At 44.0% G+C, this 19,895-nt stretch overlaps 1 protein-coding gene across 1 annotated transcript in view; it reads left to right on the top strand.

Moving 5' to 3' along the window:
- LOC103274643 (E3 ubiquitin-protein ligase HERC2) overlaps positions 1-19,895 on the top strand; it is a 223,538-nt gene that overhangs the window by 62,012 nt on the left and 141,631 nt on the right. Inside the window, exons 6-15 of the mRNA XM_008072077.2 lie at positions 875-975; positions 1,720-1,876; positions 3,363-3,473; positions 5,244-5,415; positions 6,914-7,087; positions 8,779-8,967; positions 9,584-9,735; positions 11,812-11,969; positions 13,333-13,446; positions 17,633-17,884. Coding sequence (XP_008070268.1) covers positions 875-975; positions 1,720-1,876; positions 3,363-3,473; positions 5,244-5,415; positions 6,914-7,087; positions 8,779-8,967; positions 9,584-9,735; positions 11,812-11,969; positions 13,333-13,446; positions 17,633-17,884 — 1,580 coding nt within the window. The remainder of the gene's footprint in view (positions 1-874; positions 976-1,719; positions 1,877-3,362; positions 3,474-5,243; positions 5,416-6,913; positions 7,088-8,778; positions 8,968-9,583; positions 9,736-11,811; positions 11,970-13,332; positions 13,447-17,632; positions 17,885-19,895) is intronic.

The following is a 19,895-nucleotide window of genomic DNA, read 5'->3' on the forward strand; positions in this document are numbered from 1 at the left end:
TCACCTCAGCCTCCCAAAGGTGCGGGATTACAGGCTGAGCCACCGAGCCCGGCTCCAATCACACTTTTTAACTGAGTAGTGGAAAATGAATCACTTCATATTAAGTAGTATAGCATTGGAACCAATATTTTATTGTAATGATATTTGGCTTATAATGGAAATTTGAACATTGAGGAACTTATTTATTACAAAATATCAAAATTTTGTGTCTTATATTTTTCTTATGTGTGGTGACATGCATTGCAGATTTGTTGATACATGTTGTGCAGTAGTAATTTTTTGGATGTCTTCCACCTGTTTTTCTATTAGAGCAAACAACGGAGTCTTGTTTTCTTCTTCCCACATTGCTAATATGTAATTTATTGTCCAGTCTGTTGTTTGAAGATCATGTGGTAGGATGCACTCATGATTCCTGAAAACCACTTCTCAACTGATGGATCAGAAGCTTGACAAATTTCAAATGGGACTAGGTTTTTCATTGTTTTTGAGTGGAAAACTTCAACATACATTTTTGAAAAATCTGTGTGGGCGTAAGTTTGTCCTGTATAATCACTGGCAATCTCTTTATGTCCCCTGAGACGAGACTTCTGATTGGTTTGCTAGATTTACAATGTCCCCTCAGAGGGGACATCCAGTTGCAAAAGACTGAAATTTGTTGTAAATGTCTTTTTTTCTCAAAGAAAAAATTCTTCCATTTTACAGGGTACATTTGATAAAAGTTTTTTAAAAACGAAACTTAAATCCCTGTGACCCTGCCATGTAGAGAAAATCCTTGATTACATTTTGATGCATTCCTTCCACAGTATGTTTTTTATTTTGTATTTGCACAATCCTCTGACTGACCAATCACCACAGCCTTGTGTGTTGTCCACAGTTCCCGGCCTGCAGGCAAAGGCGTAGAAGGCCTTGCCAGAGTTGGATCCCGCGCGGCTCTCTCTTTTGCCTTCGCATTCCTGCGCAGGGCCTGGCGGTCAGGTATGTGTGCCCGGCTTGTGGTTCTGTTTCCCCAGGACAGCAGGAGATTTTGATTTCTTGTTCAGTTCTGCCACTATGTGCCTTTGGGCTGATCCCATATACTATCTGTTCCTTAGTTTCCTTGTTTGTAAAATGAGAAACTTCAGTCTGTTTGGCTTTTCTTTTCTTTTCTTTTTTTTTTTGAGTTGGAGTCTTCCTCTGTCACCCAGTGGCATGCTCCCAGCCACCACAGCCTTGATCTGCTAGGTTCTGGCGATCTTTCCACCTCAACTTTTCAAGTAGCTGGAACTACAGGCATGTGTCACCATGCCTGACTAATTTTTTTTTATTTATTGTAGAGATGAGGTCTCGCTAAGTTACCCAGTCTGATCTCAAGCTTGAGGGATCAGGCAATCCTCTTACCTTGACCTCTCAAAGTGCTGGGATTATAGGCATGAGCCACCACACCGGACTGTTTGACTTTTTAAGTCTGTGCTTACAAAAAAAAAGGGTGCATGTGCACCCCCTTCCCCCAGGTAAACCACCAACATGGAAGTTGTGGATTTGTTTCTAGAACAAGAAATTAGCATATTGCTCATGTGAAAGCCATAATACAGACTCGCCTTTGAGACAGCTGTGTTAGATTTTGTCCTATTGAGTGAGGGATTAAAAAGGTGACAGTGGCATCTTCTCATGCTGAGAGATGGGAGGTCCAGTGGGAGACTGAGGGGGAGTGGTGGTCTCCTCTGACACATGTGTGTCCAGGTGAGGATGCGGACCTCTGCAGTGAGCTGTTACAGGAGTCCCTGGATGCTCTACGAGCTCTTCCCGAGGCTTCACTCTTTGATGAAAGCACGGTATCCTCCGTGTGGCTGGAGGTGGTGGAGAGAGCAACCAGGTTCCTCAAGTCCGTTGTGACAGGGTGAGTACTCCCTTCATGTCTTCTGCATGGGTGGGTCCAGTGTGTGTGAGTCATTCTTAATCTCCTCTACTCAGAGCCAGGAGTAGTTGATATCTCACCTGTGTTTCTAGCGTACCTTCACCTCTAGGAATCCAGGTCTTGGTTCTCAGCTTCTCAGGTGATTTGACTTATGATATTCTGATTTGACCCAGGAAGGAAGCTTTCATATTGAATGAAATGGAAAAATAAAAGATACTTTTGTGATTTGTCTCTGTCTAGATAATCTTATGATTTGGTGATTAATCATTCATGAAGTGTTTGAGCACTTGTGTGTGTCTGTGGTAATTTGGAGCCACTGTTCTGAGGGATAGGTTATGTTTGGTTTGAAGTCTTCATAGATAACATGGGAGTAAACAGTAATCAAGATAAAAATAAAAATGTTTAAATTTTAGCTAGTCTTTCTAGTATAAGAAGGTATTTTTGTTTTTTGTTTTTGTTTTTTTAGTCACAGTCTCACTGTCGCCCAGGCTAGAGTATAGTGGCACACTCACGGCCACCCCAGCGTCGACCTGCTGGGCTCAGGTGATCCTTCCCCCTCAATCTTCCAAGTAGCTGGACTCAGGCACATACTCACGCCCAGCTAATTTTTTGATATATTGTTGAGACAAGGTCTCACCAAGTTGCCCAGGCTGGTCTCAAATCCCTGGGCTCAGGCAGTCTTCTCGCCTTGGCCTCCCAAAGTGCTGGGATTATAGACTTGAGCTACCATGCCCGACCTATAAGAAGTTTTAAATGGGAATCATTTGTAAGGAAAAGCATGATTTCTGGTCTTGGGTGCTGTGCATTATTATGGTTTTTAAATTTAAAGAAAATGTATTTGATACAAAATTCAACAGCAAAGACGTACATGGAGTCAAAGTCCCTTACTTCCTCTATTTGCCAGAGGTCACCACTATGCCTTCTTCCAGCCAGCAGGACCCTGAGTGGTATTTGAGCCCCAAGCTGTGAGTCTGTGTCCTAGGAGTGCTGGTGAAGACATCGCCACAGAGTTAAGGCTGGGGGCCCTGAAAAATGGCTTGGAGGTGATTTTAAAAAGTCAGCTATAATTTTGATGCCATAAGATCCTCCTCCCCCAACCTTGGGTTAAGACAATTTGTTATTGAGTATCGGGTAACAAAGAAAAATTAATAGGGAAATGCTGGTACTCTTATAGTCTTATACTTCATTGAAACTGGAAAAATAGCTAAACATTCTTCTCATATTTTAAATAATGGTATAAATTACTTTATGCTCTAGAACTTGGAGTGTGTCATCTAATTTATAGTATCTGAGTTAATAGTTTTAATAAAATATATCTTTGTAACTTAATTGTATACTATCTCAGACACTTGATTCTAAATATTAAAAATATATAGGGAGAGTATATAACGAACATGTTAGTATGATTCTAAGCATGCTGTCTTTCTCTGATGTTGCCTCATTCCTGCATCCACTGCTTCTATTTTAGGGATGTTCAAGGTATGCCAGGCACCAAAGGGCCAGGAAGCATCCCCCTGCAGGACCAGCACTTGGCCCTGGCCATCCTGCTGGAGCTGGCTGTGCAGAGAGGCACACTGAGGTGAGGGGGACTGCAGCCTGGGAAGGGTTCAGGGAGTGCCTGGTGGCCAGACATCTGTTCATTTTGTAGTGTTTCATGGTACTGTTTGTGACTGCAGGAAACGTGGTATTTTGTTGTCAAGGAACCTTGTCCAGGATCCTCTCTTTATTTTCCTCACTACTTTTTCATGCTTGGTTTTCTAGTAATCGAGGAACTGTTCTTTCTTTTTCTTTCAGTTTTTCTTACGTAACTATTTTTATTCAGTCAATTTAACTCTGCATTTTGCTGTCCTCTCTGAGGGGACATCGTAAATCTAGCAAACCACTCAAATGACCCTTCTCTGGGGTCATAAAGAGATATCTGGTGATTATACAGGACTAATTTATGCCAGTGCAAACTTTTCAAAAATGTATGTTTTCTTAAAGTTTTCCATTCAAATTGCATAAAACAAATAAAGATGTGGCATATATACTGAGATAGATGTAAAAAAACATCAACTTCTCATTTGTAGGAAGAGAATGTCCTTTGACATTGTCTTCAAACAACAGACTGGACAATAAATTACGTATTAGTAATGTGGGAGTAAGAAAATGAGACTGTATTGTGTGATCAAATAGAAAAACAACAGGAGGGTCCGGGCTTGGTGGCTTAGCCTGTAATCCCAGCACTTTGGGAGGCTGAGGCGAGTGGATTGTCTGAGCTCACGGGTTCGAGACCAGCCTGGGCAACTTGGTGAGACCTTGTCTCTACAATAAATAAAAAATTAGCTGAATGTGGTAGCGCGCGCCTGTAGTTCCAGCTACTTGGAAGGCTAAGGCCGAAAGTTTGTTGGAGCCCAGCAGGTTGAAGCCGGGGTGACAGAGTAAGATTCCAACTCAAAAACAAAATAAAACAAAACAACCAGGTAGAAGATGTCACGCAAATTACTATTGCACAATGCATCAGTGAACCTGTAGTGCATGTTGGTAACTGTTTTACACGTTAACACACATTAGAAAAATATAAGATCTGGTGCAGTGGCTCATGCCTGTAATCGCAGCACTTTGGGGGGATTGCCTTATTGAGAGGATTGCCTGAGCTCAGGTTTGAGACCAGCCTGAGCAATATGGTGAGACCTCATCTCTACAATAAATCAAACAATTAGCCGAGTGTAGTGGCGCATGCCTGGATTTCCAGCTATTTGGAAGGCAGAGGTGGATGGAGCACCTGAGCCTAGCCAGTCACAGTTGTGGTGGCTGTGAGCAGCCTGTTGCTGTATTCCAGCCTGGGTGACAGAGATTCAACTCCAAAAAAAGAAAAATATAAGATATAAAATTCTGATTTTTTTGTAATAAATAAGTTCCTCAATGTTCAAAATTCCATTATAATCAAAATAAATATCATAACAATATCATAACAATTTAAAAATTGGTTCCAACGCTATACTATTTGATATGAAGTAATTAATTTTTCACTATTCTGCAAAAAAGTGTGGTCGAGTTGCTAGTAGGTGACCCGTGAGATGTTTCCGAGTGCAGAGGTTTGATATCCTATGAATTTCCTATAGAAAATACTATTTGAATGTCTTAACTGGTCTTTTCTATCAATAGAAGATGATGTCTTGGGCTAAATTCTTGGCATTTGCTCAGTGATTTTATGGCTAAGAATTGCTTCCATGGCATTATTTTAGTTTCTTTTCATATCCAGAGTATTTCTTCACTTTTATTTAGCTGGTTTGCTTTTATTTTTGATGGGCCATGACAAAATACGTTAATCTGTTTTGGCTAGGAATAAATATCTTTTCTCTCTCAGCCAAATGCTATCTGCCATCCTGTTGCTGCTTCAGCTGTGGGACAATGGGGCACAGGAGACTGACAATGAGCGCTCTGCCCAGGGCACCAGTGCCCCCCTTCTGCCTTTGCTGCAAAGATTTCAGAGCATCCTCTGTAGTAAGGACACACCTCATGCAGAGGGGGACATGCACGTGAGTATCATGACGGAATATTGTGTTTAGGTGGCATTCTGTATTCTAGCTATTTTAAAGAGTTGGACTTCCTAAGCAAGACCAGAGCACATGTCCATGGCAGTGGCTGTCTCTGGGTGTGTGTGTAGTTGGTGTGACAACAGCAAGTCAGATGAGACATGGGAGGTTGCAGTGAGTTATGTTAACTTGACAGAACATCACATGATCTGGCAGAGCATGGCCAGAGCCAGCTGGTATCAGTAGGCCCTAGGCTCTGTGTTTTGCTTCTGGGTTGTTCATATTAGTAGGAGAAATTTATGTCTTAACATGGGCCAGTGTTCTTTTAGAGACTTCTGTCTATTGGCGTGTTGACAGCACAGCTTGCTTTCTGCTTAGTCCCTGGTATACAAGGTGTGTGGTTCTCATGTATGCTCAGCAGCTGCCACATTGTGCTTTGCCTATAAAGGGGAATGAGCTTCCATTGCTGTGGAAGATGAAAAGAAGGCACAGTTGTCTCTATGAAGGAGTGGGCTAGGAGAGGGATGAAGAGGGTGAAATCCCGACAGTATTTCAAGTGCACAGTGTGAGAAGTTAGTTATTGTGGACACTTGTGTTGCTGGTGAGGGAGGCTGTGCTGAGCACTTTCTGGGCTCAGGTGTTGGAAAGGAGCTGGCTGTCACAGGGACTCTCACTTGTCCACAGTGAATGGATCCACATGAACAGGCGTCTTCTTGTCCATGTTGGCTTCTGTGTAGGAGAGTCAGGCAGGTCTCCATACCTGTCACCCTGTCAAGCTGTATATGGGGAAGACCCAGATCAGCTTAAATAAATATCAGAAAAGAACAATGAAAGCAGCGACTCTGGCCGGGCTCAGTGACTCAGCCTGTAATCCTAGCACTTTGGGAGGCCAAGGTGAGTGGATTGCCTGAGCCCATGGGTTCAGGACCTGCCCAGACAACTTGGTGAGACCTCGTCTCTACCAAAAATAAAAAATAAAACAGCCGGGTGAGGTAGTATGTGTCTGTAGTTCTGGCTACTTGGAAGACTGAGATAGAAGGATCGCTGGAGCCCAGCAGGTCCACACTGGGGGTGGCCGTGAGTGTACCTCTCCACTCCAGCCTGGCAACAGAGTGAGGTTTGAACTCAAAAAAGAAAACAGTGGCTCTTCTTGTTGGCCTTTCCTGTGTGTAGGGCACCTGAGTTGTCACTGTTGAGTATCAGCCACGCTCTTGTTGTGCCTTCCTTCAGGGGTGTTTGACCTGCTTAGTAATTGTGTGAAGTCTACACATAGGATCTGACGTAAGTGTGGTGCAATAAATGTAATGACGTACAGTCAATGTTGTGCACATTTTTACAGCAAGGATATAAATGTATAGATGTGTAGTACAACTATATCATCAACATTGCCATTTGATGGTCAAGATAAGCAAATACCAAAATATAAAGAGTGGTCAGTGGCTAATTGTGTTACTTTAATTTTTCCCATCATTTCTGAATGTTTGTTTACTTTTGTACCTAGCTTTTATCTGGCCCTCTGAGCCCCAATGAGAGTTTCCTGAGGTACCTTACTCTTCCACAAGACAATGAGCTTGCCATCGATTTACGACAAACAGCAGTTGTTGTCATGGCCCATTTAGACCGCCTGGCCACACCCTGTATGCCTCCCCTGTGTAGCTCTCCGACATTCCACAAGGTATGTGCAAGGACAGGACCTCTTTATGTTCTGTTGCCAGTGCCACTCCTAGATTCCCATTCTGTGTGTGTGTGGAGACTGACTTCTGGTATTGGCATTGGGAACTGGCTTACAGTTTTAAACATGTTTATGGTGTAAGGTGTTGTCAGTGGTCCAGGATGTGATGAGCCAGTTGCAGTGCACAAGGCTAAGGATGCATCCAAGGGTCCCAGACACCAGGTTTAGGAAGCATATCCCCACGGTGCTCCCCGTCATCCTTACAACCACAGGCCACCCCGCTTTCTGCAGGGCACACCAGAGCCTCTTTTGCACTCTGAACATGGCTGTCTTAGTATGTCACGCTGGTGTTAGTAACAACAATAGATGTCCGTATTATATATGGATTATGTAATAGTGATGCTGACAGTGTGTCTGCATGTATGGAGATCCTGTGGGGGGGGTGGCCCACTGAGACCTTCATCCACTGTTGTGTCTGATTATCACAGCATTGGCCCATGGTATGGAGGAGAAAACCACAGTTTGCCATGGGAGAGAACTTGCTGGGGTCACAGAGTCATCCTGGTTTTGATTCCAGGTTTCTCTGATACTTTTTCTCAATGTGAGGCATATTTATTTAAAAGTCATATTATTTTCAAATAATGTAGTCACACTGTTCAAAAATCAAAATGAGGTGCAGAGACTAGCCACTTCCTCCCCGGTCTCTCTGCCGACATGTCCTCATGTTTCTCATTTCCCATGGAGCAGTGTAGTTCTGGGAGATTCTGCTAGTGGTAGCATGCTGCATTACTTCTATAGCTTGACTAAGCGCACTGGAGAGCAGTTTGTACCAAATAGCACTTATTTCTTTTATTAAAACAGATTGATATTCCATGTGTGGATGCATTTTTTAAAAAATGAGTCTCCTTATTGGTAGACACTTGAGTCATTGTCAACATTTTGCTATACCAGTAGTGCTACGATGACTGACCTTGTCCATGTGTTCTCATTGTGGGCTGCCCACTACCTGGTTGGTCCCAGACATCCTGACCCCTCTCATCACTAACAAGGACACTTGTCTCCCAGTCTTGTCCTTGGGCTTAAGGGTTTTTGTCTGCTATAGTGCAGAATGGTAACCTGGTATAGCTTGAGCATTTAAATACATATTTGAGGGCCGGGCTTGGTGGCTCAGCCTGTAATCCTGCGCTTTGGGAGGCTGAGGTGAGTGGATTGCCTGAGCCTGTCGGTTCGAGACCTGCCTGGGCAACTTGGCGAGACCTCATCTCTACAATAAATCAAAAAATTAGCCAGGTGTGGTAGTGCGCACCTGTAGTTCCAGCTACTTGGGAGGCTGAGGCGGAAGGATCGCTGGAGCCCAGCAGGTTGAGGCTGCGGAGGCCGGGAGCGGCCACTGCACTCCAGTCTGGGTGACAGAGTGAGACTCCGACTCAAAAAAAAAAAAAAAAAAAAAAATTTTGTAAGGACCACTTATACCGCTTTTTAAAGTCTCTGTTGAGATGCTATGGAAAAATCACTTGTTCAGTTGTTTCATCTTAACCTGTTAACTGAGGTAATGTGGAATGCTATAAGTTATTTTGAATCAACTCCTTTTTTTGTTTGTTTGCTTTGTTTTCAGCTTATAGCATCTTGGTGTTACTCCTGGGCATTTCCATGCTTGTATAAAATACAATGTTTACTTACTTCTTATCTTGCAGGGATCATTGCAAGAGGTCATAGGTTGGGGGTTAATAGGATGGAAATACTATGCCAATGTGATTGGTCCAATCCAGTGTGAAGGTCTTGCCAACCTGGGAGTCATGCAGATTGCCTGTGCAGAGAAGCGTTTTCTGATCCTGTCACGCAATGGCAGAGTGTACACGCAGGCCTACAATAGTGACACGCTGGTGGGTGTTCTGGGCATGGTGCCCATACGGTTCCACTGGTGGCTGGGGTCTCTGTCGCAGATACTGCAAGGCCTGGTCTTTCTTTAAGTCATTAATTTTCTAAAGATTGATAAACAACTATTCATTGTATATTGCTAATCATGTTTGATGATCTCAGTCATAATATTATTGCCAAGATTTTGGATTGTTAAGATTAGTAACCTTTTATAGTGAAACTCTTTGAAAATCATTATTCCCATTTGTAAACCAACTTTCCACATGTAAACTCATTAGACTTTGGGTCCAGGGAGGTAACAAATGAGGAAGCTGGGCTTTGTGAGGATGGTAGCAGATTGGAATGTACATGTTTCCATTGGAGGAAAGTTCCCCTCCACATTGGCTGCATGCCTCTGTCTTGCACTTCCCTATGCTTACATTGGCCATGCCGTGGAGTGCTTGGAGGCAGCCCACTTTTCTGTTGGTACTGGGGAGAGGACAGGGGCACTGGGCCTGTGGCTGCCAGAGGCTTGTGCTCTTCTGGTTAGAGTGAGATTTGTTGGGAGGGAGAGGGTACACAATTGTTTTCATTTCATCCTTGGACTCATGACTAATTTTCTTCCTCTTTTTACCTTCTTAGGCCCCACAGCTGGTCCAGGGCCTAGCCTCCAGGAATATCGTGAAAATTGCTGCCCATTCTGACGGTCACCACTACCTGGCCTTGGCTGCCACTGGAGAGGTGTACTCTTGGGGCTGTGGGGATGGCGGACGGCTGGGACACGGTGACACTGTGTATGTATTTGTTCCTATAGTTGATGTACTCTCCTCTTGGGTTGCTGTGTTCTAAACAGGATCAAGCACAGAAGTATGGGTATTTTCCAACAGCCTGACAAGGACAGCTGGGACAGAGAAGGCCATGGTGTACTTTCTCTTTGCCTCTGTCTGGGAGCTCTGCCCACGAGGATCAGGGCCACGGGAATTGGCCTGCTGTCCCTCCCCAACTGCAGCCAGTTCCTGGTTTATCTAGTCAAATTGCACCCCCACCGTGTAGTTGTTTAAAGCAAATTCCACGCTACTTCTCTTCACTCATAGTCACTTTCCTTGAACTATAATATCATTTTTACAGGTGCAAAAATCAGTTTCTTAATATCCTATTGGTAGGCTCTTTTGATTACTGTGAGAGAACAGAAAGAACACCAAAAATCGTTGCTAAAATGCCAGGTTGTAAAATGTGAGAAGCCTGACAGTTTCAGTGGAGTGGTGGCAGTCTTCTTACTACTTTGCTATTGTGAATGGAACCTTATGGGAAGAACTTTGGCTTTAGGTTGAAATTAAAGATGCACATACATGCTAACCCAGCAAGCCCATATTCTGTGGGTTGGAACCTTGAGCAGGGAGAGGGGAAGTGGCAGGGTTTGTGATAACCACAGTTGTGACTGCCCACAAGCCCCTGGAGAAGAGCCTGGAGGTGTGGCCTCTTCACTCCACAGATAGAGATGGAGCATGATTGCTCACAGCTAGGAAGATCCCAAACCGTGACAGAAGCAGTGTGATGCACACTGTGTGGCACATTCATGCAGAATTCAGAAGTACCTCGGCCTTGACAGTGTTGTAAGGATTCAGACGAATGTGCTAAAATCGTGGTGAAAAACAGGAATGACAACCATGGAATTTAAAGTTGTTTCTCTCATGCGAAAAGGGGGCTGGCATGGGCACAGAGGTCTCGAAAAGCATCGAGGTACAGGACAGGGCGGTATGTTAGCTATTCTCCGTACTTCTTTTATGGTATTTGAAACTTGTTAGGTACAAAATAATTCCTAGGAAAATAATTCTCAGCTGAGATTAAGTGCTAGAATGAGTAACTTGTCCTTTGCTCCAGGACTTCAGGTAAGGAAAAGAGACCAGTGCAGATGGCTGGAGTTGAAGAACCTTTTGGGGGAGTTAAAACTTGCACCAGAGTCTAGCCGTTTGGCTGTCTCTGCCAGTGCCTCTGTGTGTTTATTTTGCACAGGGGTCATGAGTGAGTAACCATGTTTTTTGAAGGCTAGAGTCTTATGTAGATTCTCAGGAAAGAATTATCAATCGTTGGAAACATATTCTGGATTATAAGGATAAGATATTTTGCTAATTTTGAAATTTCCTCAGCTAGTTAGACTTTCTACCCTAATCCCTACTGCCTCATAGTTTTTGTTTCTAAAATACAGATTGCAGTGTTGTATATACATTTTAGTTGGCTTTATGGGGTTTACTTACAGTCCTATGAACAGTTTGAAGTGTATACGTGGGTGAATTTTGACGGATGCACACAGTTGGATAATAACCATGATTGAAGCACAAAGTGCTGTGGCTTCTGGAGCTTTCTTCAGGTGCTTTGCAGTTGATCCTGCTTCCAACCTTCACCTCCTGGCTACCTCTGATCTACCCTCTTTCGCTATTACTCTGTCTTTTCCAGAATTTAATGTAAACCAAGGCATATAGCATATAGTATTTTGTTTGTGACTTCTTTAACTTAGCATTTTGCTTTGTGATCCAGCTGTGTCATTGGGTATAGCCATAGTTCATTTCTTTCTGTTGCTGTTGGGTTATGGTTTGGGGCTGTTGTGAGTAAAGCTGTTGTGGGCTTGGTTGTACAAGTCTTTAACTGACACTGTTTTGATAGTCCTCCTGGATACCATGTTTGGCTTGGGGTTCCAACTTGACAAAAAAGTCGAAAAGAGGTAAATTCTCTCCTCCTTAATTATTTCATAAGATATCAGAAAGGTGAAACTGTCCTGATTCTATGATAGTCTTTCCTAATAGTGAATTTCCTTTGCTGACACTAATAAATGCCTAGAAGGGCATTCCCATGTGTTCCCTTTCTCCCCACAGCCCCTTGGAGGAGCCTAAGGTGATCTCGGCTTTCTCTGGAAAGCAGGCAGGGAAGCACGTGGTGCACATCGCATGTGGGAGCACCTACAGCGCGGCCATCACTGCTGAGGGCGAACTGTACACGTGGGGCCGTGGGAACTACGGCCGTCTGGGCCATGGTATGTCTGCGCTGCCCCAGCAGGACCGTGCCCTGGGAGGCTGCCTGCTAGAGCAGAGGTCCCCAGCCCTTGGGCCATGGACTAGTACTGATCTGTGGCCTGTTAGGAACCAGGCTGCACAGCAGGAGGTGAGCGGCTGGTGAGGGAGCGAAGCTTCATCTGTGTTTACAGCCGCTCCCTGTCACTTGCGTTTATAGTCTGCATCCCCACCACTTGAGCTCCACCTCCTGTCAGATCAGCGGCAGCATTAGATCCTCATAGGGGCATGGGACCTTATTGTGAACTGTGCGTATGAGGGATCTAGATTGCACGCTCCATATGAGAATCGAATGCTTGATGATCTGAGGTGGAGCTGAGGTGGTGATGCTGGTGCTGGGGAATGGTTGCAAATACAGATTAACATTAGCAGTGAGGTTTTACTGCCCAGCGACCGTAATAAATCAGTTGCACTCAAAACCCTGTCAGTGAGTGGCAAATGAGTTGATGTACTTCAGTTGTACAGCTGCATCTGGTGGCAGACTTTGAGTCGGAATCTGACACTTATTTTAGTCCACATGTGGCCTGCCCATTATTTTATTTACCACTTCTGCCATGCCTCTTTTTTATTTTTTTGTGAGTTGTATAATTATTTCATTATATGAAGGTGCCAAAAAAATGTATACACATTTTAAGAGGTGTTATCTATGTATTAATTTTTGAAGTTGAATCAAATTACAGTAGCAATGTATAGTATGATGTTTTCTTAGCCATGCTTTCACCATTTTCTTGACTGTCCTGCCTGTCACCTGTTAACACTAGCATTCATTTGATTAATGACATCTTTTGAGTGAATGTTGTACTTAACATGTGTATGCGTATTTTTGGTACTCCCTGTATGTTGCAATGTAATAATAATAGAATAATAGTTTCTTCCACGAAACTGGCCCCTGATGCCAACAAGGTTGGGGACTGCTGTCCTAGAGAACTTGAGTAACGCACCAGTCTGTTTTGTGTTGCTGTAAGGAAATACCTGAGGCTAGGTAATCTATACGGAAAAGAGGGTTATTTGGCTCATGGTTCTGGCATGGGCTTCTGATGGGGACCTCAGAAATCTTAAAATCATGGCAAAAGAGGAGGACGAGCAGCATGACACATGGCGAGAGGGAGCAAGAGAGAGCTAGGGGTGCCCAGCCTCCTTTAAGCATTCAGACCTTGTGAACTCATTATCACAAGGCAACAGGCTATTTATGAGGAGATCTGCCCCCCAGGGCCCAAACACCCCTGCTAGGCCCACCTTCTGCATCAGGGATCACATTTCAGCATGAGGATTAGAGGGACAGATACCCAGATCACATCATGTAATGGCAGCCATGTCTGTTTGAAGGCTCCAGTGAAGATGAGGCCATTCCGATGCTGGTAGCTGGACTTAAAGGACTGAAGGTCATCGATGTGGCGTGTGGGAGTGGGGATGCTCAAACCTTGGCTGTGACTGAGAATGGTATGTAGCTCCTGCAGCCCTGACGCGGACACCTGAGGATGCAGATGGCAGCTTCCCTGGAGGGAGTGAGGTTGGGTGTAGCAGGACCCTCGCGTGGCCAGTCGTCCACTCGTCTACCTTCCTATACAGGCATTTTATTTTTTAACTATAAATGAGAGCTAAAATGGAATGACTAATACTTTGAATTATCTCTGGTTATTCTTACTGCATTTCTTATTGTTCAGCCACCCTTGATTTCCTGTGGTAAATCCTACTTAGTCTTTGTGTATTTTATGGTTTGATGCTGCATTATTTGCTGTTTTAATATCAAGTTCATGTTTGGGTTCACTAGTGAGATTATACTTATCTTTGAGTCAGGGTCTCACTTTGTCACCCAGGCTGGAGTGCTGCAGTAACACAATCACAACTCACCCACAACCTCAACCTCCTGGGCTCAGGTGATCCTCCTACCTTAGCCTCCTGAGTAGCTCATATTACAGGCACGTGCCACCACGCCTGGCTAATTTTTTTAATTTTTGTGGAGACAAGGTTTTGCCATTGTGTAGGCTGGTCTCAAACTCTTAGACTCAAGCAATCCTGCCTTGGCCTCCCAAAGTACTAGGATTACAGGTGTGAGCCACTGTACACCTGGCCGTGTACTCATCTTTTTTTGAGGGTACATTTACCAGATTTAATAGCTAAAATCACATTGACTTTTAGAAAACTAAATTTGTCTGTCAGTATTTATTTTTTTTTTGAGTTGGAATCTCACTCTGTCACCCAGACTGGAGTACAGTGGCATGCTCATGATCACCCCACATTGACCGCTGGGCTCCAGTGATTCTTCCACCTCAGCCTTCCAAGTTGCTGGAACTACAGGCACATACTACCACACCTGGCTAATTTTTTTATTTATTGGCAAGACGAGGTCTCGCCAAGTTGCCTGGGCTGGTCTTGGTCCTGCTGGCTCTGGCAATCCACTCGCCTTGGCCTCCCAAAGTGCTGGGATTACAGGCTGAGCCACCAAGACCGGCCTTGTCTTTCAGTATTATGGTGGTCTGTCCTTGGTGTCTCACCTGTCATTGGTATCATGGGGTCTGTGTCAAGTGTCAGCAGGGCACCTCTCAGCCTGCTTTCTCCCAGAGGTTAAATGTCAGATTGAGAGTTGACTTATTTCTGGGAGTTTTTCTGGTGAAAGATAAAAAAAATCATTTCAGATACTTTCATATTACTTGTAGGTCCCAGTGCCACTGTTAGGACAGACCTTATCTGAGCCATCTTGCTTCTGCTCTGTGAGTCCTTGGGGCAAAGGTTGTCTGCCATCTGAAAGGTCTCTGCTGCCCTGAAGCTTTCAATTTGACATCTTGTTATTTTCAGTATCCATTATTGAATGCGTGATGGACCTTTCAAACTTTAATCAGGAAGTGTTTTCTTAACTAAGCTGTGTTAGGGTATAGCCCTTGCATTCTTTTTTTTTTTTAAGTCAGGGTCTCACTGTCACTCAGGCTGGAGTGTAGTGGCATGCTCAGAGCCACCATACCTTCTACCTGCTGGGCTCAGGTGATTCTTCCACCTCAGCCTTCCAAGTAGCTGGAACCACAGGTTTGCCCCGCCACGCCTGGTTAATTTTTTGATTTATTGTAGAGTCGAGGTCTCACCAAGTTGCCCAGGCGGGTCTCGAACCCACGGGCTCAGGCAGTCCTCTCACCTCTGCCTCCAAAAATGCTAGGATTATGGGCATGAGCTATCACGCCTGACTTGTCCTTGTGTTCTTTCTGTGAAGTTGCTAGGTTAGTAAAACTTGTTGATGATATGTCAGTGAAATTGCCTTGAATAAGACTGGACATTGCCTGCCTTACACTGGTAATTCTCTGGAGCAGATGTTACAGGGAAATGACCTTGCAGAGTACTTTACAAAGTATTCAGCTTAGTTTTCAGAGTAAAAAAAAAGTACAATTAGTTTTTGAGATAGTGGGTACAGTAGCAGCATCCTACTCTGTGTAGTCTGGCCTGGGGTAACAGGCTCACTAAAAGCATTGGTGACAGTAGGGAACTGCCAGGGGGGTTTTGTCAAGGGAATTTTTTTTTTTTTTGAGTTGGAGTCTCACTCTGTCGCCCAGACTGGAGTGCAGTGGCCGCTCCCTGCCACCACAGCCTCAACCTGCTGGGCTCCGGCGATCCTTCCGCCTCATCCTTCCAAGTAGCCAGAATTACCGGCATGCGCTACCATGCCCGGCTGATTTTTTTTATTTATTGTAGAGATGAGGTCTCGCTGCCCAGGCGGGTCTCGAACCTGCGGGCTCAGGCAATCCACTCACCTTAGCCTCCCAAAGGCGCGGGATTACAGGCTGAGCCACCCAGCCCGGCGGGCAAGGGAATTTTAACCAAAGCATTTAAAAGTACACACACACTCTGAGTTTTATGTATGGGTCTGCTGTGCTTCTTTTTTTGACCACCTAATGTATCATGTACAATTTCCAGTTTAGGTCAGGGATTGGCCTATTTTTGCAAATAGTGTCCTGTTGGATTGTAGCCACACCAACTCATTTATGATGTCTGCTTTTGTGTGCAATACAGTTGGGTAGTTGGGCCAGAGACCACATTGCCCACAGAGGCTAAAAGTGCCATCCGATCTTTGAAGAAAAAAATCACCAATCAGGTTTAGATTATTTAAAATAGGATAGGAACTTGATCACTTGTGGCACAATCTGATTTTTTCTTTCTGAATTGTTTTTTTCTTATCTTTTATAGTTTTCAACTATACCCAATTTAACAATTCTACTTTTTAGCAATTTACTCTTTTGAGGTTTTTGTAAAGTATTTAGCTTAGTTTTCAGAGTAAAAAAAAGACATACTTTTTTTTGCAATGAAATTTTATCTCTTTATGTAATATTCAACCAGAATTACATAAGTGCGTTGACAAATGCATTTGGGAACAGTTGACTGGTGTTCAACATGGTGGGAACGGAAGGCTAGGGAGTGTCTGGCAAGCTGCTACAGTATACTGGGGGTCTGCATGACCGTGATTCCGGGAGGCAGAAGAGCTCTGTTATGGGTGATGATTGGTTGGCCTAGTATCATTGAGCTCATACTAGTAGGAACCAGGATTCTTTTTTTTTTTTTTTGACACAGGGTTTCACTCTGTCACCCAGTCAGGACCGAGGTGGTGTGATCATAGCTCACTGTAGCCTTGCACTCTTGGGCTCAAGTGATCCTTCCACTTCAACCTCCCAGAGTATTGGGATTATAGGTGTAGCCACTGTACCCAGCCCTGTTTTTCATTTAATTAAAAACAGAAAGAAAACCCAGCTTTCCCTTTCTTAATTGCTTCTTTATCAATCTGAAGCATGTACTAGATTTCATTTGGTCAGTACCATCTGTCTAGTGTTAGCTGTGTATACTGGTGTCTAGATTTGTGTGTGTTATTGGTTATATTATTTTCAGCCACTGAAAGTTTTTCATTAAAGCGAGTGAGAAGCGGTGGCTCACACCTGTAATCCCAGCACTATGGGAGACCTAGGCGAGAGGATTGCCTGAGCTTAGGGGTTTGAGGCCACCCTGGGCAACTTGGCAAGACCTTGTCTCTATAATAAATAAAAAAATTAGCTAGATGTGGTGGTGCATGCCTGCAGTTACAGCTACATGGAAAGCTAAGGCCTGAGCCCAGCAGTTTGAGATTGCAATAGCTGTGAGCATGGCACTGTACCCTAGCCTAGGAGACAGAGTGAGACTCTAACTCAAAAAATGAAAAGAAAAAAATTTTTCATTAAAACACATAGTTATTTTAGATGCATTTGTTTGTGTGTTTTTCTTTTAATTTTTAATTTTAAAGATGCAGGGTACAATTCAGGGTTAAGTATACAAATGTTCATTATGCAGGTACCCTTGTTGATGAGTTGTGTTCCCCCTACCCCGGCAGAATCCCGCTACTGCCAATCCTGCCCCCCACCCCTGGCAATTTCCCACTACTAACAGTCCTTTTCTTAAAGTATTCAATAATTGTTCAAGGGCCACTTATGAGTGAGAACATGTGATACTCAGTTCTTTGTTTCTGTGATAGATCATTCAGTGTTATAGACTCTAAGTCCATCCAAGTTGCTGTGAAGTTCATAATTTTGTCCTTCTTTACGGCTGCATAATATTCCATTGTGTATATGGACCACATTTAAAAAAATCAAGTCCACTTAGATGCATTTGTATGTTTTAGGGCAAGTATGGTCTTGGGGAGATGGCGACTATGGGAAATTGGGCAGAGGTGGTAGTGATGGCTGCAAAACACCAAAGCTGATTGAAAAGCTTCAAGACTTGGATGTCATCAAAGTTCGCTGTGGAAGTCAATTTTCGATTGCTCTGACGAAAGATGGCCAAGTTTATTCATGGGGAAAAGGTGACAACCAGAGACTTGGGCATGGAACAGAGGAGCATGTTCGATATCCCAAACTCTTGGAAGGCTTGCAAGGTGAGTGCAGATGGAAACTTTTAAACTCTTTGGGACAGTTTCTTTCATAATCTTTTAAGATTTGCAGGTTTTTCTTTCTTTCTTTTTTTTTTTTTGAGTTGGAGTCTCACTCTGTCACCCAGACTGGAGTGTAGTGGCCGCTCCCGGCCACCGCAGCCTCGACCTGCTGGGCTCCGGTGATCCTTCTGCCTCAGCCTTCCAAGTAGCCGGAATTACAGGCATGCGCTACCATGCCCAGCTGATGTTTTGATTTATTGTAGAGATGAGGTCTTGCGCAGGCGGGTCTTGAACCTGCGGGCTCAGGCAGTCCACTAACCTCAGCCTCCCAAAGGCGCGGGATTACAGGCTGAGCCACCGAGCCCGGCTGGTTTTTCTTTCTTAACCTGACATTCCATTAATGGACCATCATCAGAAACTTTTACCAACATCTTGGTATAGGTATAGATAATAATTGGAATGTGGTTTGTCTGTATTAAAAAGTGGCCTAGAATTATTTTCACCAAATTTAACCTGAACTCATTCAGTGTTGGTGCTATTGGAGAGTTCTTCCTGTGGCAGGCACCCCATTGCCACACGAGGCTGCCTGTGTTTGTCCTACAGACCCAGTGGAGCTCATTGGTACACTGTGGCTGTGTGTTCATGCTGGGAGGCAGGGTTGCAGTCCTCCTTGAGCTTGTTCTTGGTGGGGGAATCCTGTGTGTTCAGTTGGAAAGCTGTCCAGGGAAGCCAGGGCACATAGAGATGGGCCACTACCTTCACAGTGCAGACGATGGGATACCTGTGAGGAAGCCCTGAAATGCTTTTATGTGCTCTTGCTAGTGGGGTGGTGTGGCAGGAAGCAAGGGACCATTGAGACCTGGGCGATTGGGCTGTAGGAGGGATCTTTTTTTTAGGAGAAACTGAGGTTTTCCATGCAGCTTGTCCTGAGGGTTAGTAGGTAGTCTCTGTCTTGTGGAGGACTAGCAAGGTACTGGTGCATTGATAAGAAAGCATAAAGAAGGGAGGAGGCAGTGAGGGCTGCGTCAGGTTCCTTGGAGTGCTCTGCATCTCGGTGGAAACCTTTTCTTTAGGAGCCAGATTATGAGCCTCAAGAGTGCCTGTTGGTGCTCATATCAGGCCTTGGGCTGAGTTTCCTGTGAGGGATGTTGTTGAGTCCTAGGACTTACGTACGTTCTTCTTTAAGTTTCTGCTTCTTTGTCAAGGAGATTTGTAAATGGTCCTTTTATGTGAGACTTTCCAGTTCCTTTCCCCATCAGTTTTATTATTTATTTATTTTTTTGAGTTGGAGTCTCATTCTTGTTGCCCAGGCTGGAGTGCAGTGGCACGCTCATGGCCACTGCAACCTCAACCTGATGGGCTCAAGCCATCCTTCTGCTTCAGCCTTCCAAGTAACTACAGACACATGCAAGAACTACAGACACATGCAACCACGCTCAGCTAGTTTTTGTGATTTATTGTAGACATGCGGTCTCACCAAGTTGCCCAGGCTAATCTTGAACCCCCGGGCTCAGGCAGTACTCTTTCCTCAGCCTCCCAAAGTGCTGGGATTATAGGCTGAGCCACTGCACCCGGCCAGTTTTATTTTAAAGTGTGTCACCTTGTGTCACCTTGGTGACTGGGAGTTTTGTGTGCTTTTGTGTTATTATTTTCCAAGCTTATTAGTTGTAGAGTCAGGTCACTGTATGTCATGGAACTGTTTGAATTTCATTTGCTTCCATTAGTCAAGTAGATCAACTACCTCAGCTACATTTGTTAGATGCAAAAATAGCTTACTATGACGAGTATTTAAATTATTGTTGATAACATCTTTTGTTATGGTGGATTCCTAGGGTAGAGTTACTCGCCTTACTACAGTGTAGAGTTTTTCTGCTAAGTTATTTCATATGTTGATATTTCTGAGAAATACCTCTTGTGTTGTTAGTCATGTTAGATTGACTAACACAGAAAGTTAAAATGCTTTGATAACACTGTTTTGTGGAACAATTGTCTTTTATATTTATATCCTGTAACT

The sequence above is a fragment of the Carlito syrichta genome, unplaced genomic scaffold, assembly GCF_000164805.1.
Source record: "Carlito syrichta isolate Samal-C Ts95f unplaced genomic scaffold, Tarsius_syrichta-2.0.1 Scaffold314839, whole genome shotgun sequence".
In the NCBI taxonomy this organism is placed as follows: Eukaryota; Metazoa; Chordata; class Mammalia; order Primates; family Tarsiidae; genus Carlito; species Carlito syrichta.